Genomic DNA, 23,571 nt, shown 5'->3' on the forward strand with positions numbered 1-23,571 from the left:
CAGTGTGAACTCCCATCTGTCAGCTCCAGTTTCTCATGCAGGGACAGGAGAGAAACCTCTCACAGGATGGTAAAATATCTGGGTGTCCCCTGGGCAACGTCCATGAAGATGGCCAATTTTCTCACAAAAGAAGTAACTTGCAGTTTCTCAAGTGGCTCCTGACACGAAAAAAAAAGTCTCCCACAGAAAATCAAGGAATATATTTCTCTCCAAAGAAAGCTGGAATGGTTCAGTTAAATGCTTTGCAAGTACAAGTACAGAGCAATCATGGGGGCTGGGGAATGGGGGGTAGCCACAAAACAAAAACTCTAGTTGGGTTTCATGGAAAGACTTTAATTAATTGAAGCATAGGATTTAAACTGACAAAGTAACTTCAAATTAGTCTGACTTTGAAACTATTACAAATCTTTAAATGCATTCTCAGGCATTTCTATTTGAAGTGATACTTTAAGCCTTCAGAACCTCTGAAGGTATCGAATTTCATCATTGTTCATTTATTATGACACGATCTGCAAAGTATTTCTTTATCAGAACATCATTCATGGGTTACACTGAACGTTTCCTTCTGGCAAGAGTTACAGATATGATGGGGAGGCACTATAAGGAAATATTTTAGTGTGCTTATTGTTGGGGTATTAGGCAGCGCTAAGCGACTGTGATTAGGTTGATGCATATGGATTATATAGTTCAGACTTCCAGGAAAGCAACTTTTTTGTCATTTAAATCCAGTGCTTAACAGCATGGAGAGCAGCACTAAAGGTCTGGAGTGCAGGATGGGTGCCTTTACAAGCCATCAGGAGTGAACCCGCCTCTGCCATGAAGCCAGATTCTTGCAATTGTTTGGCTATTTCTTCAATGTTCCAACGTCCCTCCTCTTGCTTGACCAGCAAATGGTTAACCAGGTGTGGATAATAAACGGTGGATATGCACTTCACCATCAATTTCTCATCCAGAAGCAAGGAAAGGAGTTCAGAGTCACAGTTGGAGTCATCAACCTACAGAGGTGAATAATGTAATACTATGAATATTTTATATGGCTGTATTATAATAATAAGTATCTATTTAAATAATACATAGAGATAAAAACATGCAAACAGCTATCATCATCATGATCAATGCCCGGTGCAATTTTAATTTTGCTATAGACTTATAGTCTGTTCTTAATAAAAATAATAGGAAGCGTTGTACAAATCACATTGCAACTTATTAAATAATTGTGTTTTCTGATAAAGTTAGAAGAATCTCTTATGTCATTTTCAGTTAAATACATAGTGACCCATATACAAAACTAGTATCACATTAGATATATGTTTCAATATGATGCAATGCATTCATTTTGGTTGAACTAGCTGAGGGGGCAAAACCACCCAATGTTTGCCCCACTGTTTATTAAAAAACAAAAACATGTAAAGGATAGGTTGCATTAACTTTTTTCCTTTAGGGCATTTGAGCTAACTGAAAAAAAGGCGCAGATTAAAATGGGCCATGTCTTCTCAGAAAATGTTGTAATGGTATTTCTGCATATTAAGTTAAAAGACACCACTAGAATGAGAACAACGTGGAAACCTGGGAAAACTTATTGACTTGAGTATAAGCCGAGGGTAGGAAATGCAGCAGCTACTGGTACATTTCAAAAATAAATGGGAAGGAGTGGTTGAAAAGTGGGGAAATGAGGTGGAAAGGGGGTAGATGGAAAAGTAGGACAGATTGGAGTGGGTAGGGGGCAACTGGGGAAGGGAGAATGACTGATGTGTGAAAGGGGAGCTCAAAACTGGGAAAGGTTGGGATGGAAAGGGAGGCTGGAAAAGTGGGAAAGTCCCCAGTCTAGAGTGTGAAGGGGGAATTTGGAAAAGCTGGGGAAATTGGCGTGGGAAAGAGGGACAGCTGGAAAAGATTGGGAAGGGGAAAGGAAGATTGCAAAAGGGGGGGGGGGCTGGAAAGGTGGAAGTTTGGAATGGGAAGGGGACAAGTGGGTAAGTGAGAAAAATTGAGGTGGGAAAGTGGAAAAGGCTGGGATGAGAAGGAGGGGCTGGGAAAGTGGGAAACTGCAGTGGGAAAGGGGGCAAGTGAATTGGGAAAGAGGCTGGAATCTGGGAAAGACTGGGATGGAAAGTGAGTTAGAAAAGTGGGAGAGAAGTACTGGGGCTAGTAAAGACTAGAGTAGGAAGGGGGAAACTAGAAAAATGGAAGACTGGGGTGGGAAAGGGGTGCTGGAAAAGTGGGGAAAAACTGAGGTGGGAAAGAAGGAAGTGGGAAGGACTGAGGAGAGGAAGGTGCACAGCCTCTCCTCTCTCGGCACAGCAACCCAGCTGGGTTTATATGCGGAGAGGTGGGGGTTCTGGTGGGATTGTGTGAGGGTCCTGGTGGGATTGTGTGAGCCCTTCTTTCAGTCCCATGCCCTCCCACCAGGACTCTCACTTGCGTATAAGACGAGGGGGGCTTTTTCAGCCTTAAAAAAGGCTGAAAAACTAGGCTTATACTTGCGTATATACAGTAATTTGCAGAGTTTCAATTGGTGATATAGGTCAGTTAGGTGGCATGAACTTTTTTTTATTGAAGACAATGCATGAAATTCATGTGGAGGCTACAAATCAGAGCCACAGTTTTCATGGGTTGAACTTTACTCACTGAACATATGAGGAAGTTATATTAGTCCCACAACATGTTTTTTTGAAATCTGCCCTGAAGAAACCTCAAGAAGTGAGAGATGTTTTTGTAACTGCCTTTGGTTGGGGAATTTGATAAAATTCGCTACCATCATCTTTCTTTCAGTAGCACCTTTTACTTGCCTTCAGTCCCTTCTGTGAATGAACACAGCCCTTACACTTACTGAATGCAGTTTCAGGTGGGAAGAATATTTTATTTTTTTAAAAGTCAAAAACATCTATCTTGAGTGTTGGGAAATCATGATGAGGAGAATTCTGGATCAATGAGAATCTTTGCAGCTTGGGACTTACACTACAAAATTCACATATGGTTCACATATATTAGTTTTGTGTATCAAATGGCATCTGCATAGAAAATACTCAGAAAATGATTTTTCTGTGCGGAAAAAAATGATTTGTCTGTACAGAACACACTGCTTGCTGTACAAATAAAGCGTAAATTTTGCAGAGAGGAAATCCCAAACTACAGCATTTTACGGTTATGAAACAGCATTGTAATCAGATTTGTGTGTAAAAATATTTTCTGCATAAAAATACTATAGCTAAATTTTGCACATAATGTGTTTTGAACTACAAATGGCCATAAAGATTTGTGTAGTTTTTCAGAGGCTTTCTCACAGCAGGAAGAAAATTACTAAAATAAATCATGGCTACCTTTGATAATGAAACTAGCTAAGAATTACATCTATAGATCTAACAGGATAAATATTGTTTAGGAAAGCACAACCTATGTCACAGTCTCTTCATTAATCAAGATAATGACAAATATGTGTTCAAAACCTTCACTGAACATTTGTGCACATGCTCAGCATGAATGTTCATAGCTTTGGATGTTTATGCACATTTACCAGTCATCGAGCCCATATTAATACTCGGAATCGCATTCTCCCAGGAGGCAATGAAGTTCAAACCCATACGTTTCTGTTCATTAGGCTGCAATGCACAATTTATTGCCCCCTCAAGATTAGCCAGAAAGGCCAAACTGAATTCACTCAGAGACCGCTGCTATGACTATAACTACAGTATGTTTTCATGATATGCAATTTACAGCCCTTGTTCCTGTTGCTAGGATTTAACCAGAATTTACTAATATGGCAAACTGGACATGTGCTGAAATGTATATTCTCTATATCTTACATAAGTGCCAGCTCATTTCACAAGGCACTCTGATGGAATGCCATGCTGTTTTAAAAGCACAAAACACTCCACACATTCAACCTCCAGATGAAAACTAATAAATAGGCCATTAAGAAAATACATAAAAGCCAACCCACACTGTAAGCACTGTAGAAAACCTTCAGTGCTAATTATATGACTGCGGTTAATAAGATGAATGGCTGTTCACCTAGTATATTGATGTCATTTGGGGTGGGAGGGGAGATAATATATTGCCACTTCTCAGCACGTGGCAGCAGTCTATACTCTGATGACTGCGATAGCAAGATGAATAATTCATGAAAAAGTAGCCAAAATGTCCATGCCTACTATAGTACATAAAAAGGCTTCACCAGCTCACAGTGACTCAACAGCGAAAATGACTCTGTTTAGAACAATGGTTTGTCCAATCACAAAGTATAAACACAGATGGCAGCCATTTCTTTTAGTCATGGACTGAATTCCAGAAGTTTGGCAGGGCTGAATACACCATTTAATAACCAAGCAAATCCATTCCTTCTCTCCCCAATCTGAAATATTCTTCTTCTTCACCCATTCCTAATGGACTACTAGTAAAGGAATAGTCTGCACTTTAAAGAGACCCATAGGTGTATCTGCACTGTATAATTTGATATCCCGCAAAGACATCTTGTGGTTTGTTGTTTGATTATCAGTCTGTGCTGGACATGTGTAGTTCTACTAGAGCAATGGTTCTCAACCTGTGGGTCCCCAGATGTTTTGGCCTTCAACTCCCAGAAATATTAACAGCTGGTGAACTGGCTGGGATTTCTGGGAGTTGTAGGCCAAACTATCTGGGGACCCACAGTTTGAGAAACACTGCTGGATAATTCATCAGCACAACTGAACAGGATGAAGCTATGACTCTCAGTCAGTCTGCAATGTGGACAGTCCTCTAATTCTGCTTCTTGGGCAGGACCTTGAAAGTTCAAACCCACATTTAACCCTATGGCTGCAGGTAGTACTGGTATATATAAATAGGTATATACGATTCATTAATAGATGAGGTGAGGGAAATGCATAAGCAATGCTAAGTCAGCTGGGAGTGCAGGTTTTGAGCATTTAGGAAAGTAAAGCTGACCCTCGCTTGAACTGTAACAGGCTCCCAGTCGGTGAATCAATGCTGTCCCTGGAAAAGTAACAAGTAAATGCCTGGAGTTCAAGTGGCCCTCTTAAGATGACTAGCAAGAAATCTCAGGGTGCAATATAGTTTACTGAACCAGCTTTAACTTATAGATTCAAAAGGAGATAAGAAAGGAGGAGAAGTTGTTAAACTCTACTTCTATATTTGAGTAATGGATGGCAAGGATGATTCCAACTAATTCTGGAGGGTGGTGAAATGATTTAGAATGGATGTGTTGCAGCAGCGATAACCATCTAGTTCCAGGGTGGGCAACAAGACACAGGGATGTGCCATGTCATGTTCCATGTGGATTGCTGAAGGCTATCCCAAGTCATTTGCCAAACCCAGAATGATGTTTTGGTAACTTCTGTTTCAAGTCTATGAAAGATTTGTGTAGGTGACTCTGCCTATGTATGATTAATGTAATGTAAAATGTATGTAAATTGTGATTAATGGAGGACTCCAAAGGCTCATTTTTCTATTTTTAAATTAATTCCTCCCACCCCGGAAATGGGGGGGGGGGGGAGAATAGAGACAATCCAAGAACCCCACAAAAGGTTTGCATGGTCACACAATTGTCATCCCCGCCTGGGTTATGCAGAGACAACTGAAGAAAAATTAAAAGAAATTTAGTAAAATGACATATTAGGGTTCATTTTGAAGTGTGGAATATATCTGGAAGCCTTTGTTAATAAGCCATCAATTGTTCTTGGACATGGTACACTTATCATGATGTTGTAAACAATATAGGTGGCCTCAAATAACATCTTCGTCTTTAATGCAGCAAAGTTAATAATTGCTATAGGAAAGTAGTAATGTTAGTAGGATACTAGTAATTTTAGTAGTAATTTTATTGATTAGCCCTTAGGCCATATAGGCTAGGGTAAAGGCAGAAGCTTTACAGAAAATATGGGTTTAAGGTGATTGAGAAAGTGAAAGATGGATCTAATAACAGCTTGCATCATACCTGAAAGGGCTTTTGGGCGCAGTGAATCATTTTCTTCTGATGTGTGCTAATGGACAATTACGTGCTAAGACCTAATTCTACCATTACACCAGTGTTGGTTATTGAAGTACAACGGAAACTGGTAATAAAACCTTTAGGCTGAGTGATTGTGCATATACCTTCTGCTCCTGTCTACCCATGTTTGGAATTATGTCTGATAATCATCACCCCAAATTAAAATGAAAATAGTTACGCATCTCATCACACTCTGAGTACTCTAATTAAATCCTTATAATATTAAATATGGCTAGTGACTGTTGAATGTAATTACAAATCTAGGGAACAGGGAGTAATTTTGCTTTAACAGTTCCTAGGATAGTGTGATTCTTCTCAGCATGCCCCAATCCACTCACTTTTTTCCTAAGGAAAAAATGTGTACTGTCTCCTCTAGACGCTTCCCGGAATGGTAATTCACCTTTCCCCTTATGGCCTAACATAAAAAGAATCCCTTGTTTTTCTGAATCAGAAGTGAACTCTCGAACACAGTCTTGTTTTATTTTTGATGTTTTTGATAACCTATTCAGTTCTTCCAAGGGTCCCAAGGGCAAAAATTAGGTGTAAACATTCAGTGAAGTTTCTCTTCCATGGATTACTTGGAAAGAAGCATAGAAGAAGGCATATCCAGTCCTATGAAGAACACTAGATTCTTCCGTTTTAATCTTGTCATACATCTGAACCAAACTACAGATTACTGCAAAAGTTTTTTCTTAAAAAAACTATTGTGTAAATGAAACTGTACTTCCAAACCTGAAGAATATCTCACCATTCCCCTTCCTTCACAACACATAATTCCTACATGGTGACTGCCTTCCTCCTCGCCCCCTGCCTCCAGGTCTTCTTTTTATTCAGACTTTTTGTTATCAAGATAACATCTCTGCATTCATCAATGTTCCTTCAAGCAAAGATATGCAAGTAAGGCAGGAAATGTCAAGATGGCAGAGTTTTCTTCAGAAATGCTAATCTAGTGTTTGCTCTTGTTGTGTGCCATCAAGTCATTCCTGACTTATGGCAACACAAAGGTGAACCTATCACATGATTTTCTTTGTTCAGAGGGGCCTTGCCTTTGACTTTATCTGAAGCTGATTCAAATCCCCATTCGGGCATGGGTTGCCATGCTCAAGTGGGGACTTATTTATTATTATTTATTTCGTACATTTCTACCCCGCCCTTCTCCCCATAAGGGGACTCAGGGTGGCCTCACATAAGCATCAAATGATGCTAACAACATCTACACTATAAAATTATAATTAAACATTTTAAAATCATTTTAAAAACATTATACAAAATCGTCAATGCATTCATTTAAGAATACATTAACATGCCAGTAAAGCCAAAAATCAAGCCGGGAGAATCCAATGTCATAAACATTCAAAAATTCCTTTCCATATTGCCACTATCCTCTAGTCCAGGGGTCCACAAACTTTTAAAACAGAGGGCCAGGTCTCAGTCCCTCAAACTGTTGGGGGGGCCGGATTATAATTTGAAAAAAAACAAAAACCATGAATGAATCCCTGTGAACACTGCACATATCTTATTTATAGTGCAAAAAACACTTAAATACAATGCAATTATTAAAATGAAGAACAATTTTAACAAATATAAACTAATTAGTATTTTAATGGGAAGTATGGGCCTGCTTTTGGCTGATGAGATAGGGTTGTTGTTGTTGTTGTGAGCTTTCAAGTCATTTCAGACTTAGGTTGACCCTGAGCGAGGGCCGGGTAAATGCCCTTGGAGGGCCGTATCTGGGCCCCGGGCCTTAGTTTGAGGACTCCTGCTCTAGTCAAATGCCTGACCCCAGAGCCAGGTCTTCAATTGTTTTCTGAAGGACAGGAAGGAGGTAGCCAACCTGATATCCTTAGGGAGATAGTTCCACAGACGGGGGGCCACTGCCGAGAAGGCCCTGCCTCTCGTCCCTACCAACCACGTTTGCGGGAGTGGTGGGATTCTTGAATTCTGTTCTCCAGAATCATAGTTCCATGTTCAAACCACTATACCATGCAGGTACCTGCACCCCGAATTTAAGAAAATATATTGAAACCCAATCAAGCAAGAAATCCTAGACAATTCATGAAGCGATGGTAATATTTCTAGTGAGAAGCATAAAGCGAAAAGTGAGCCAAGCTGGATTAATGCTTCTACACTTAAAAATCAGGATTTAACTAGCACACATTATGTGAGTCACAGCCCAGTTCTACTGCCTGATAATTCACAAAGCCCTCACCACAAGACAGAGACAGCTGGAGAAGCTCATGTCAATATGCAAAGAAAAGGAAAAGCCATAGAGTTCCTTGTTCAGCTCTGCTAGTCTCTTTGTTCTGGGGTGGGCTACTATGACTCTCCAGATGCTTGTGCTCTACAAGTCCTAAATAAAATAGCCAGTGGTGTGGGACCAAAGAACTGCAGTTGCAGTTGCCCCCACTTGCCTTATTCACTCATCATTTCTTTTCCTCCCCTTTACCATTCCTAGAGTGAAATGAGAGCTTAGAAAGTCTCCACACCAGTTGCAGAATTCTGACAGCTGTGGGGTTTTTTTCACAAGTGAGACTACTGCAAGCTCTGGTAAAAATTAACCACAAAGAAAAGAATTAAACAGTAAGAGACTGCAGCTGTTTAGTGTACGCGTGAGAGGGAGAGAGAGACTGCAATCATCTCCATATTTCTTTCTACCTGTTGGCAGGGGAACCTGAAAGGCGCCCAGCAGGCAGAGCCAGGTCGGTCTCCTGCGGTGAATGCACTGAATGGCGTGACTCTTATTCCATCAACCCCCTCCTAAGGAAAATAATCCTTTAAGAAGAAACAAAGAAATGCAGCAACAGAAATCAGGCAGAATGGAATGCCGAAGAGAGCTCAAATCTTTAGTGCATCTCTCAAGATATTAAAGCTCTTAATAGAGAAATTGTATTAGAACATTAATAAACACAAGACCTTCTTTTACCTGTGTGGTAAAGGTCTTAAGCAATTATGCTAAAAACATTTTAAGTTTTCCAGCAGGAAGGTATATTCATCTTAGATATGATTGTATAGATTTATCAAAGCAAATGGTTATTAGCATAATGAGCTGGAAAAAAGAATAATCCAGTTAGACAATGAAAGCAGAGGATTGCTTTAAATTAGTTTTCAAACCCATTGTTCAGTTGTTCAAGGGCTGTCCTTGTATTAAGAGCTCAGCTGCGTAACATTACTTTTACACATTAGCACATAAAAGGTATGCAGTCTATGCTCCTAATAATGTCATTAACTATTGTGCCAGTTCAGGTGAAAATCCATCTAGGAACAGTCCACAAATAAGGATGGGAGATGTGGATAGAAAAAGTATTTTCTGTCCATAGGTTGTGCTTGTTCCACTTCTAAGCCACTGAACATATAATATGTTGAGTGTAACAGCGAATTGTGCCTTTTCCATATGGAACTTGCCTGGATGTAGTGCTGACCTATAGCTTAGAATTACAAGAATGGTATGTGACGAGTGGTGGATTCATAGGCTTCCTTTCTCCAAGACAAGCTATAAGGAGGAGTTTGGGAGCTTCTCACTTGTGTTTCAAATCATCCCTAGTAATCTGTTTTGCTGGATATTCCCAACATCCCTCCCCCCCCCCCCCCCCCACACACACACATGAAATGAAACGCCCTACAATGGTAAACTCTTCTTCTAATTGTAGTTATGATTCACTACAGTTAAGAGATCTGATGAAATAAACATCTGTGTCCTGTCTAAAGTGCTATTGTTCTGATTTTTTCCTCAATGTTGAATGGAGAGGGGTAGTATGCAAGGCTGAAGTGCTAAACTGAGTCATAACTTTAGCATTTGAACCAGGCTATAGCTTAAATAAGCATAACTTAACCTTGTGTTTTTCTCACTGAACACCCACAGAACGTCCACAAATCGGATGGCTGCATGCAAAGGAAAATACCTTCAGATGTGTAGAGCTTATCCTGTTGTACAGAATGATTAAGAAAGTCATCCAATTTGCATATTTGGTATATTACAGAGAAAATTAGCAGTTATGCAAAAATGAAATGTGAAGGATAAGTGATTAGCATTAGTTGCACTCACACAGTATGGAGAAAGTAGTTTAGGATATATAAAAATGCTTTTAGCTATGGTAGTGGCTGCGATAAATGGGAAAAAATGATCCAGGATCTGATCTTGGATGAGCTTGAGGTCCTTGATGAGCATGCTGACCTGGTTTGCATTATGGAGTTCTACTTGGATGAAGCTGAGGGGGAAGGGATGAAAGGTGGGGAGCGTAATTTCTCCCAGTTTTTGTCCACCTGAGTTCTCTGTACAGTAGTAGGTGAGGCCTAGGTTGGGGAGGTGCAGTATCAATGGTTTACTGGTTTTTCATCTCTCCCCCCAGGTTCCACATCTCACAGTACACCTGGTTTTTATGTGTATTTTTAATGGTAGGTGGCTGGGAAATATACGGATCATGTAGATGTACCAATCACCTCACTACTCGGCTATGTCTCTTTTGAGAGTTGGTCTAGGCATTGTATTGGAGTCTCTTTGGCTAGTTACACTGGCAGACTTCAATATCTGACAGAACATTGTCAAGTAAAGTCTAGACTGACCGTAACTCAGAGACTCTACAGGGATTAATATGGTCTGCCCTAAGATCTTATGGATCCAGATAGATTCCTTGTGGCTGTGAGGAACTTTCCTGTTTCCTTAGCAGGTAACCCTGGCAAAGTCTTGGGTGGTCTCTGAAACAGGGAAATGGCAAGGAGATGATCATGATGACTCTGAAGCATTCCCTCCTAAGAAGTGAAGACAAGTGAGCACCTTTGTTCACTAAGGGCTCGGCAGAGACGAAACCAGTGGATGGAGACTGAAGTGACAATGATAGAAGGCTCAGAGCAACTGAACTTGGGCTAGAGTTCATTAGAAAGCCTATGCCATGGTGGTGGTAGTGAAGGAATCCTTCACTATTACAATTGCTACTTTCAGTTATTTATTGATTTATTTATTTACTTTGCTTCTATACCGCAGTTCTCAGCCCGGAGGCAACTCGCCACGGTTCACAACACACAAAAAACAGCAAAAATTCAATGCACTCATATAAAAACAGTTAACGACCTAATCTAATACACAGTTAATACACAATTACTATAATAACCATTCACTAGCGTCTCATTACTAAAAACACGATCCAGATTCGTCATCCATTGTTCCATTCCTATGTCATCACCAATCATTGCACTAATTATTCGAACGCCTGCGCAAATAACCAGGTCTTTACTTTTTTGCGGAATACCATTAGGGATGGTGCTAATCTAATGTCTGTAGGAAGGGCGTTCCACAGCCAGGGAGCCACCACCGAGAAGGCCCTATCTCTCGTCCCCGCCAGCCGTGCTTGTGAAGCTGGCGGGAGCGAGAGCAGGGCCTCCCCGGAAGATCTCAAAGTCCTGGTGGGTTCATAGGCCGAGATGCGGTTGGATAGGTAGCTTGGGCCGGAACCGTTTAGGGCTTTAAAGGTCAACGCCAGCACTTTGAATCGAGCCCGGTAGCAAATCGGTAGCCAGTGGAGTTGGCACAACAGGGGGGTTGTATGCTCCCTGCATTCCGCTCCTGTTAGAATCATGGCTGTCGAGCGTTGGACTAATTGAAGCTTCCGAGCCATCTTCAAAGGCAACCCCACGTAGAGAGCGTTGCAGAAATGTAGGCGGGATGTAACCAGAGCGTGTGGACTACTGTGGCCAAGTCAGACTTCCCAAGGTACGGGCACAGCAGGCGCACAAGTTTTAACTGTGCAAATGCTCCCCTGGTCACCGCCGAAACCTGGGGTTCCAGGCTCAGCAATGAGTCCAGGATCACATCTAAGCTGCGAACCTGCGTCTTCAGGGGGAGTGCGACCCCATCCAACACAGGCTGTAACCCTATACCCTGTTCGGCCTTGCGACTGACCAGGAGTACCTCTGTTTTCAGGGACTTTTTATATTCTACCCCACAAGAGCAGTATGTTAACCACTCAGCAACCCATTATTAAGAATTTGCATAGCATTTTGCTGATAAAGTTGTTCACATCTGCTCTGACATGGATGCTGCAGCTGATATAGGTCCAGTGGCTTCTGCTTGTCTTGTATTATTGAATACATTTCAATTTGTACAACCTAAGAACATGGACAGGTTCCTTGGAGTGGTGAGAGTCACCACGTGTACGTGCCCTGACCTTCCTGGCTTCCAAGAGTAGTCCAAGGGAAACTGGACAAGTGGGTGAGGGGAGTGGTGAATGCCTTACTGCAGCAAGACAGGTTTCTATCTTTATGAAAGAGACTGTGGTGAGGCCATTTTGAAAAATTCCACCCTGGAACCGACTATGCTGAAGAAATATTGACCAATCTTCAATATCCCCTTTTCAGGCAAAGGGAAGCATGTGCTGACCTTCTAGCTCCAGGGATTTCTGGGTGAAACAGATTCTCTAGATCCATTTCAATCTGGCCAGAGACTTAGTTATAGACAGATTTTTTGGTCATCTTGGTGGATGATAAAGAAAGGAAATAGATAGGGGGAATGTGTGCCTGAGGGTTTTGCTGGGCCTCTTACTGGTTTCAGTATTGGCAACCACAATATCCTACTGGATCGCTTATCTGAGAAGGGGCTCAAGGAAACTGCTTTACTGTAATTATTATTATTATTATTATTATTATTATTATTATTATTAACCCACCCTGAGTCCTTTTGGGGAGAGGGGGCAGGGTATAAATAAAGCTCCTACTTTATTACTACTACTACTACTGCTGCTGCTGCTACTACTACTACTACAGTGGCTCCTTTCTTTCTTATGAGGTGGGTGCATTCAAAAGATGGTGCTGGGGGATGTCTTGGTTACTATCCTGTGAATCAGTTCTGTCCCATATTCTGTTTCATATTTACATGAAACTGCTGTGAAAGGTCACATAATGTTTGAAGGTTCAATGTCATCAGTACACAAATGTCAGACAACACTATATCTCCTTTCCATCCAATTTCAAGGAAGCTGTATGTGCCCTAAGCTAGTGTCCGCTGTCAGTAATGAATTGGATGAGGATAAACACATTGAAGACAAAGGTGTTCCTAGTTAGTTGGAAGGCAGATGAGAGAATATCTCAATCCATTATCCTGTGCTGGATTGACTTATACTCTCTCTGCAATCTCAAATGCCCAACTTGAAAGTACTCCTAGGCTCAGATTCAAGCCTGGCTGTGGTTAGAAGGGCATTTGCACAGTTAATACTAGTGCACCAGCTGAACCCATTCTTTGAGAAATCAGTTGCCAGTGGTGCAAATCTGGTTAGGAATAGAGAGTGTGAATGCAAAAACATAGAAAAATACCAGAGAAAGGACATGCAGGATTGCAGTTGCTATGACTCAGCCCCAAGTAGTGCCCACTGCAGCACAGCTGAACCATAGAAATTGTGAAATATTTGAGACTATAACTGATGTTCACATTCTTCACCAATTTAATGCAAAGGGCTCACACAGAAACAAATCTGTCGCTGACTAGAAAAAGGAAGGCTAATGAACAAATCATTGGGGGAGGGGGGAGACACAAGCACCATTTCCCCAAAGAGAGAAATGGCATGAAGTAGTTTGCTCAGAAAACATTTTTCATATAGAAGAAAAAACAATTATATTTGAAGACTGCGTAATTCTTATTTTAGTTTATAAATGTAGGATCAGTACAAGAAATCCACAGGACTAACCTAATTTTCATTTTCCAGATATACTCCTTTATATTTGTAAATGTGATTGGAAAACAAACCAGCTGTGTCAAACAATATCCTAGCAATGAATATAAACTACTATGTGAAGTTCCGTGTTCCCAGCAATGATTTTTATGTTAGCTTGAGTTGAAAGCAGTCTTAAATTTCCAAAAAACCAAAAATAAATAAAAATAAAAGTATTTGATAACCTTTGTGTAGAACGACATTTTATGGAAGTGATAAAAGCTGGTGATGGCTGTAAGAGGTATTATGTGATAAAATGTTAGCCAAGGTCTAGTTTTCCCTCCACAGCATCCCTCATTTATCCTGTGCCTACTGACCCTGCACATAAGGTACTTCTGCTGTTGAGCCACCCATCTAACAGTTGCATGTGCCTAACAGGATTCACTTCTAAAATGGATAAAGAAATGAGAACAGGTTTAACAATGTCAGTTTGTTGAAAGGTATGACCCTACAGGGGGTTAAGTTAACACCTAAGTATCTGAGTCACATAACTGCAATTGTTATGTGTGATATACAGAGATCTAAATTCAATGTGATGCTAGTACACATCTACTCATTTTCTTCCCTTCCCATCACAGCCTTCTGCACTCTTCACCAAAAAACTATGCAAGTTTATTTTATAGACTTCTGGATTATAAATATGTATAAATATGTGAGCAGAAGTCATAGGGAAGAGGGAGCAAGCTTGTTTTCTGCTGCCCTGGAGACTTAGGATGTGGAACAATGGCTTCAAATGTCAGGAAAGGAGATTCCACCTGAACATTAGGAAGAACTTCCTGACTGTAAGAGCCATTCAGCAGTGGAACTCTCTGCCCTGAAGTGTGGTGAAGGCTTCTTTGGAAGCTTTTAAGCAGAGGTTGGATGGCCATCTGTTGGGGATGCTTTGAATGTGATTTTCCTGCTTCTTGGAAGAATGGGGTTGGACTGAATGGCCCACGAGGTCTCTTTCAACTCTATAATTCTATGATTCTGCATTTCCATGAGAGTGTTGAGTGGGGAGTCACTCCTCTTTTTGCGTGGACAGAATCATTTGCATCGGTAGAACAATCCATCTATGTGAAGACCAGAGTTTTGGAATTCTGTAGCCACCTGAGATTGACTCAGAAACATCAAATAAGTTATACCATAGTTTTGGGATGGATCACCTCAGATTATATGATACGGGCATTATGAACTATACAAGGCTTTCAATCTGACAGAAATCTTCATGCCTAACAAACATGGGATAAGATCTAGGCAACTCGCGTGTTTCAAGTTTCTTATGAAATATATTCCCATGAATAAGGTTTGACTGATTGCAGCGAGGCATTTTGCCTTGCACTCATTTATTTGTAATGTCTGTTCTATGAACAATCTTTGTGATCCATTGCTTTATGAGGGGATCACATACATAGCTGAATAACAATAAAACTACTATTATCAGTCAGTTAATGAAAAAAAGCTCATATACTCAGATGAATACAATTTATGTAGAAGTAATAAAATATGTATAAGGTTATTGTTAGTTAATCCCAGGTGGCAAATGTTGAAATATTAATTGATACAGATAAATAAATTGCTGCTATTTTGACAAAGCCCTGTTATTTTAATGTAATGCTTGTTATATTTGGTTTCTCAATTAAAATCCCTATTTAAAAAAAATGGAAGAGCAGGACAAACATGCAAATAGACTTTCTGAAATCTGCAACTTTGGCTGGGGTCCTCAGAGATTAGCAAAATACTATTGGTTGCACAGTGAAACATATTATTTGGAAGCTACAAAAACACAGTAAATCTTAAATGTTGCCTCCTGATTGAAACCACCATTATCTCCACCAACTCTCCATCCTTTTCCTTGAAAGAAAGCTAACATTATATCCTACTGCAACAGACAAACCAATTAAATAGGCAACACTATTTCAATTATTAATACATAATATTCATTATTGGGAAAAAAATCTAGTCATTTCTAATGGGGAGGGATGATGGAATTGGTAGTTTGCAGCAGTTTATGAAACACCAGTACAAGTGAGCTACCATTTTGAAGATGCCAGAGAAAGAAGCTGTTTCTTTCATTGCAGACAAATGCAGCAGAATTCCTAGTCTCAGCACTTTCAAGCATCATTCTTTTAAATGTAAACATTCATAAAGCTGTCAGCATCATACAATGAATGGCTAAATAATACATTGGATCAGCAAGCGAGGGCTGCATTTCCTCCTGCATAGCCATGGTTCTAAGGCTATGCTAGCTCCGTGTCATGGAAATCAATAGGCTCTGATTTGGCTTTCCAGATGCTAGTTATGAATCTCCGGTTTAATGTAAATGGGGATTGAGTTTGGCAAGCAAAAGAGCACTACTTAAACACAAAAGCAAACCAAAACAAAACAAACAAATAAAGCAGAAAAACAAAACAAGAGAGAGAGAAGTTATTTTGTATAGTTTTAAGTTATGCAGATAATTAAACTATATGCAAGTTTCTACTGTCCTGGTGGGAATATTAAGGAAAAAGGGAATACTTTTTCAATTGTGCTACCAAACACTCTTTATCTACTGCAGTGTTGGAAAGCCATGCCTGGTTCTTACAATGAATGCAGCAATCACTGGGTCTTAATTTCCTTTCCTTTCCTGATATTTCTGCTTAGAGAGACCCATGTTAAGGACATTACAAAAAAACAGTAGCCTACAATGGGTATGTAGACCTTTCATTGTCCTACATTCAAAGGCAGTACTTCTCAACAGTATGTGTAGAGAAGGAGATACAACTTCCTTTAAATGAGATACAGCATACTCGATCCCCTAAATCCGGCACAGACTGCTGTGTTGCAGCCTATTTCTGACTTATTTTGGTGCTGGAATGGAAAAAGCTTTAAGAATTAATGATGTGACTATAGAAAAAGAAGTGGGGCTCAGAGGGTAGAGAAGAATAGGAAGCTGGTTTGAAACAAAAAAATATATTCTTGGAGGGGAAATGCCAAATATCCCAAGCCTACACTTTCAACCTCAAAACCTGAACATGACAAATATTCAGCAAGAGCCAAATGCAGAGACCATTCTTTAAACCTGGTAAGAAACCAACAAAGGCCTTTCCAGACAGGCCCTATTTCCCAAGATCTGATCTCAGGTTTTCTCCTTTAAACTGGATTACATGAGTCCGTACTGCCAGGTAATCTGGGATAAACAGAAAACATGGGATCCTGGGATATAAGGTCTGTCAGGAAGGGCCCCAAGTTAAGCTTGAGGCTTTTTTAGTTCCCCCCTTCTCCTTTTTAACAAAAGAGAAACAATGACCTTTTGCAATGTCAGAACTGTCACTTTAGACACCAGTAATTTAACCAAGCAAATAGTTTTACTATTATATACACAGGAAATCGCTATAGTCAAAATGGTGGCAAATGTTTCCCAGGTTGAATGGATTCTATATCATATTGTATTAATCTCTAATGCATAAAGCAGAGCAATCAAGTGAAGCAGGGTGCCAATATAAAAGGTCTTTTGTTATTTGACTAAATAACTGTTTAGACAGATAATGCAAATTAATAATATTTTTTAAAGATTGCTACTTTTAATCACCTTGAGCATAGAAAAGGAACTGCCTGGCCCTATGGCTTTGCAGATTACACACACAAACTTAGGATAGTCATAATAATGATAACAGACTCAAGAGGCCTGGCTTCCTACATGAAGATAAAGGAGCTAATTTATCACCTGAAACGGGGAAGGATGGTTAATTCAACTCCTCATACCTTTGAAAGAGCTGTTATCTGCTCTAGTGCCATGAAATGAAGATCTTGATCTCTGCTTTCCACAAGCAGCTTCAGGGACGGCAACTTCAGGGACTGGTTGAGCAGCAGCAAACACAGGTCTTTTATACACTGAAAAGAAAAAATAAAGCTTCTGTTGTCAGATTGTGGAGGGGGAGTGGGCCAACTCAGGGTCAGGTTCAGGATGCGTGCCAGATGAAAGTCAAACTTTACTGTAACAAACAAAAGCCTACAGTGAAAATTGTTTGAAAAGTTTAAAGGAAGCACTGAGTATAAGGAATATGTTTCAGTTCGGCAGATAAGACCACCTGGAGAAGGATCAAACCACATGCTTCAGGAAGACACTTCCCTTTGGTGCAAACAAAGGGAGGAAGCCACCAGACATGAAAGACAATATTGCAGTATTATAAGCACATTTTGTCTCCCCCACCCCTTTGGACCATACACATGGATGCTGCAAGCAAGTTACTCAAAGAGTTGATATATCCCGAGGCATTCTATCCTTGTCTCAGTCTTCTTTTCCTCCTTATAGGGAACACAGCAGCTGATCTAAAACAAGAAAAGGTTGTACTGCTGCCAACTCTGGCCCTTAGCTTGCTTATCTTCCCCTCTCATGGCCACTGTTCTCAGTTACAGAGAAAAAATGCTCCATAGTTGCATACATGAAAGGGAAACAGCCTACCTCAAGCAAATATTCATGTAGCATTTTGCATCCAAACTGAAGCAAGGGTGAAGGATGAGTGACAAAACCAGTGCAAACAACATACATCATATTTCTTGCTTCTTGGTAGGGGGTTGGACTGGATGGCCTACGAGGTCTCTTCTAACTCAATGATTCAATGATTCTATATCATATAAAAAACTCAAAATGAATGTACAATGCTATGAGCTTCTCGCTAAGATAGAAAAGGAGGTGTAGCTCAGAAAATACTGCAACCCCTTGTCCCCATTACCTCTCATACAACTAAAATCAAGGAAATGAAAGAAATCTCACAGCATGGTCTGATATTATAATGAGCATCTTCTAGAAATAACCAATGGAACCTGCCAGTCAATGGTTGTGCTGCACAGCTATGTACCACTTATCTCCCCCAAAAGAGCAACACGAACACAATTAACTTTTGACAATATGGGCTTTTTGCAACATTACTCATCACTAAACCCCGTGGTGTAATTAAGGCAAGAGGAGATATCATACAAACACAGAAATAAAAGCAGGGAGTAATCAAGGGATGGAATCCAGTGGCTTGTGATAAATCAATAGTAATTGTGTGGTTGCGTTGTCTCCAGGATATTTTTGTGAGATATTCTCCCAGTTGCTTGAAATTTCTTTTGCCACTAGAGAGTTCAGTCTCGAGTATTGTATTATTTGTTTTGCAGTGGGCACTGGAGTAAGAAAGGTTGGGTTAATCAAGGCTTTAAGTTCCTTTCACACTAGGGATGCAACTTTTTCTCTATTCAGTAGGAAAGTCCACTGGGGAAAAAATGTCACCCTCTCTTAGATTTTTCAGTGTTAGTATGAGGGAAAGAATGTGTATCTTTTTCATTTTCATTATTGAAAACTTTGTATATACGGATGTGAGTCTAGAAATTTTAGTCAAAATGCAACCCAAAAAACCTGGGTCAACTTATCCATGGGTCAATGTGAATACTGTATCCTAATTCTAATAAAAAAGGAACCACACCCTTCTCTGAGTAGAGTGGCAAAAAGAGCTTAGTCCATCCACTCTGGTACCACTTCTGGTCTTTTTGAATGCTTGGGTGGTGCTGGGGCAGCTGGCCTCCTAAGATTGCATTGGTGCTTTTAATAAAGATTTAGACTCCATCCTCAAACCACAAATTTAGATCCTAATTTAAGAGTTGTATTCTAAGAAGGCAGAAAGGACTTGAATTGTCCAAGGTTGTCCAGAAGGCTTCCATGACAGATCTCACATCTCTCGGAGTCCTGGTCAAATACTTTAAATCACTATATTACATAGGCTCCCAATCAGAGTCAGGAAATCGTCATGAACCAGATCTTAAGAGTCATGAACCAGATCTCAAGAGCCTCCTAAGATTGCATTGGTGCTTTTAATAAAGATTTAGACTCCATCCTCAAACCACAAATTTAGATCCTAATTTAAGAGTTGTATTCTAAGAAGGCAGAAAGGACTTGAATTGTCCAAGGTTGCCCAGAAGGCTTCCATGACAGGTCTCACATCTCTTGGAGTCCTGGTCAAATACTTTAAATCACTATATTACATAGGCTCCCAATCAGAGTCAGGAAATCATCATGAACCAGATCTCAAGAGTCCACAATATTTGTTCGTATTTATATAGAGCATGGGTGGGGAGCATGTGGTTTTCCAGATTCTGGTGGACTAGGACTTTGTGATTGCTAGCCATCAGAATCAATAGCGAGCAACCAGAAAGCTTCAGTCCAACAGCATCTAGAAGGAGACACGTTCTCTGCCCTGAATAAAGAAATTTCTGAAAGACAGACCAATACAGTACTCATTTCCAGCCTGTGAGAGATGGGACAATATACAGTAAAACATACATAACCCCTGGGAATTTAGATTCTGTATAATTGGGCTTCCTTTCATTTGTTAGCCATGGAAAGACGGAGGCATGCCTTCACCAGTCCACTACTCACTTCTGCTTTAGACATCTCTGAATCAGATCTAGTTACATTTTCTTTAGATATTTACGAGTGTACTCTGGCTATATACTCTTTCCCATTTTTCCTCCTTGCCCTCGTCTCTGCAAACAAGACTGTTGTTGGGGTTCTTTTGAAAGTGGTTTTATAGTTCTGCCAAGCCTCTTACGATTCTGCTTCTTCACTTACAGTTTTGATGGGTTTGCAAATATAAAATGTTACTAGCACTATAAAAAACTGCTGCTTTGCCCAGGTTGTACATTGTAACAGCTATCAGCATTTATTTTTTGCAAACACTGTGCACAAGGCAGTAAATTGTGCTTTCTAGACACTTAAAAATGTGTAGAAATATACAAGGCTCAGTGGTTCATTCTATGCTCTGTAAGGCTGTTTTTGTTTATCAGAAATAAAAACAAAAAGGAAAAGGAAACATTTAAAGAGATTATAGAAAGCTTAACATTTTTAATTTTGCTACATCACATAGAGTACTTTTAATCCTCCTGTTCATATATTTATCTAATATTAACTTTGCACTTGGGAGTACAGCTGGCCAGTGAAAGATTTAGACTATTAATTTGGCAAAGACGTTACAAAACACGCATGGCATATCAACAGCCAAATCCCATGACACTGCAGCACGGTTTAACTTACTCCAGCTACATCTCGAATAAGGTAAATGCAACTGGAATGAAATAGGTATCATGGAGGGCTCAGCATACTCCACGTTTTCCCAGGATTCTATAAGAAATTAAAGTGGAATCACAATACTACAATTGTGCAATATATGAATGGTCCACAGGAGCCAGTTAGAAAATAAAAAAGCGAGAAAAGAGTGAAAAGGGGGGGGGGGGAGAGAATGAAAGAGTTGGCTTGAGTGCTTCATAGCTTAAATCTCAAAAGTTGACGCCATAACATCTGCATTACTTATTAGTGGTGTAGATGCTCTATGGATGTTCCGAATGTCTTTAGAAATGGCATATAGCTCTTTCTCTCCCTATATGATATCTACACTTTAATACATGTGGTGTGTACACAAGAGTTTCCCTAATTTATTGGATAATAACTCAGTTAGGAAATATAGAATTCTGAGTTAGATGGATGATCATGTTGAAGATTCATTTCTATTTGTTGGGTTTCATCCCTGGACTGCACATTTGACTGCTCAAATGTCCAGACCTCAATGAGTAGCTAGGCTAGATATAGGACCAGGCTGAGGGATTCCTTCCTCCACATTCAATGCATGTCAGAAAGGGAACAGAACAAAAAAGATCTTAAAACAGTGTTGGAATTTTAGAAAAGGACGGTCTTAATGTCCTGTTGATCTATTAGTGGCGGAGTCAAGAAGGTCCATGAGATTGGTGGCCATATTGTCCATTAGTGACTTGGTTTTATTTCTTCTTTTGGCATGTTTCCCAAAAGGGCTTTGTCTTTACTCTTCCTGCCAGCCACTGTCTCCTCCCCCTTTAATGATGTAGTAATGGAATTCTGTGAGGGAACTTCCTCTTTAAGTTTTATTCCCCTAGGTTGACCATGTGGTCTCTCCACCATTTTTCATTCTCTTCTGCCTTTTCTTCCTTCCAGTAAGGACATATTTTGCATCTCCCTAGGGAAAATGTAGCTGCATGGGTCTTCTTATCTTTTACCTCCTTTAGAAGATAAGACTTAGTAAGCTAGTTAGCTCCAAGACCTTTCCTATCAATAATGTATTTCTTTTACTTCAATAAATATTTTTGAACCTAAAGTTCTGACTCTGCAATCCTGACCCATCCTATGATATAGAAGGTTATCCTAGTTCGCCACATGTAAGTTTCCGTTGGTTATGAAGCTAACTTCTGGTACTCTGCTATATTTATGGTGGTCTCACCCCAACTGAGGGTTATTTTGTTAACTTGTCCAGTTTAGTGGCTTTCAGAGTAGAGTAATAACAGAAATATGTAAAGGAGTTGTAAATAATTGTGCACTTAAATTAGGAAGCATCACAGTGAGGATAAATGGAAAATGAGAGAATAAATCATTCTCATCAGGAAACCATGATGTTGAATAGTTACTGATCAGATTATAGTATTAGTATTGCAATAGATGTACCCCAGACTTGGAGTAGTCAATGTGTATTGCCTATTTTCTCACTGTCAATCTATATAAATAAAAATGTAATGTTCGTTTGTGGGATTAAGATTTTGAGCCTAACAGCTCAGATTCCCCAACAGTATGTACATGGTCATATGCATTCTATTAATGCCTTGTTGGTGGCTTGTTATTCTGTTATTGTGTTGTGCTATTGTGTTGTGCTATTATTCGCCTGACCATCCCATTTCTATACTGAAGGGTGATTAGAACAGCATAAAGAAATCAATTAATATGATAAGAGTCATGGGTATGATTTATTGTAAAAATCACTAGTAGATGTATTGCTCAGAGAGCTTTTCAGGCTACTGATTCAAAACCTGGCTTCATCTACTAGGTGAAACAAGTTCATTCATCATATTTTAGGGCCTTTAGTAATGTGGAATCCCTCTGGAAATGGCCAAAAAAGAAGGATAGTACCTAAACTGTGGTTTCCTTGACCAGACAAAAGTGTTTTGAGCTGACTAGTTTATGCTGATGTCTATGATAACTGCTATATCTGGATAAAAAATGACAACCAACATAAATTCATAGTTTTAGAGAAGCTTCAGGCTCTCAGTAAAGAGATTGAAAATGGAACAAATTACTGAAAGATTATGTGACAAAATATGCAAATCCATTGAGCACTTATTGATTCTTAGTGCCCTCATGAAAGATGGGGCACATTAAGGCAGGCCTCTAGAAAGATGAATCCATTTATCACACTGCAGAATTATAGCAGTATGATTCTACAATATCCGTCATGGTTCTGTTCTATGGAATCTTCAGACTGTCAGTTTAGGGAAGGTCAATTCTGCTCTGGTGCCTGTGACCAAACTACAAAGCCCAAAAATTTAGGGGATGGAACCATGGCAGTTAAGTGGAAAAAAAGCATGATAATATTATAGTGTGATTACGCTCTTAGCATTTGGGTGCATACCTATGATCCATTTACTGTCACATGTCACTAGCTATCCAGGGTAACAACTAAATCAAGGCTCAGGGCTCTTAATGATGCATGTGTAGGAGCAAGTTTACACAGCAGAAGTGCTTTGTTAACACTGGGTGTAATGGAGTTTTCAGCTGAGACAGAAAAAGTTCAAAAGTCCCTTAACCAATATCTTCTGGTGCTGAAGAAGGAAATAGCAGCCACTGATGTGTTTACTATCCATGTGAACAGGTTCCACTCTGTCAAAGATTAAAAGTCAGGAAAAACTCACCTCTGCAGACAGCATGTGCTTCGTCCCATATAAAGAGCGGCAGGTTTTCAGAATCTCATTTCCTGTATTCTCCTTATGCTCCTGTTGGCTTTTCATAATCATTGCTGTTCCCAGTTTAACCCAAGGATTATTACTTGGACTTGTTCTAAAACATAGGAAAAAAGTGTAAGTTAAGGGAAACTGATCAAGAAA

The 23,571-nt window shown here is 39.9% G+C and overlaps 1 protein-coding gene across 2 annotated transcripts in view; it reads right to left on the reverse strand.

The window, feature by feature from the left end:
- Positions 1 to 312: 312 nt before the first annotated feature.
- Positions 313 to 23,571, reverse strand: part of NBAS (NBAS subunit of NRZ tethering complex) — a 209,757-nt gene continuing 186,498 nt past the window's right edge. For both annotated transcript variants that reach the window (XM_067468668.1, XM_067468667.1), the window contains 3 exons: positions 23,380 to 23,524; positions 17,401 to 17,529; positions 313 to 995 (listed from right to left, as the gene is read on the reverse strand). In XM_067468668.1, the coding sequence (XP_067324769.1) occupies positions 720 to 995; positions 17,401 to 17,529; positions 23,380 to 23,524 (550 nt within the window). In that variant the 3' untranslated portion in view covers positions 313 to 719. The remainder of the gene's footprint in view (positions 996 to 17,400; positions 17,530 to 23,379; positions 23,525 to 23,571) is intronic.

This window comes from Anolis sagrei, chromosome 1, assembly GCF_037176765.1.
Source record: "Anolis sagrei isolate rAnoSag1 chromosome 1, rAnoSag1.mat, whole genome shotgun sequence".
Classification (NCBI taxonomy): Eukaryota; Metazoa; Chordata; class Lepidosauria; order Squamata; family Dactyloidae; genus Anolis; species Anolis sagrei.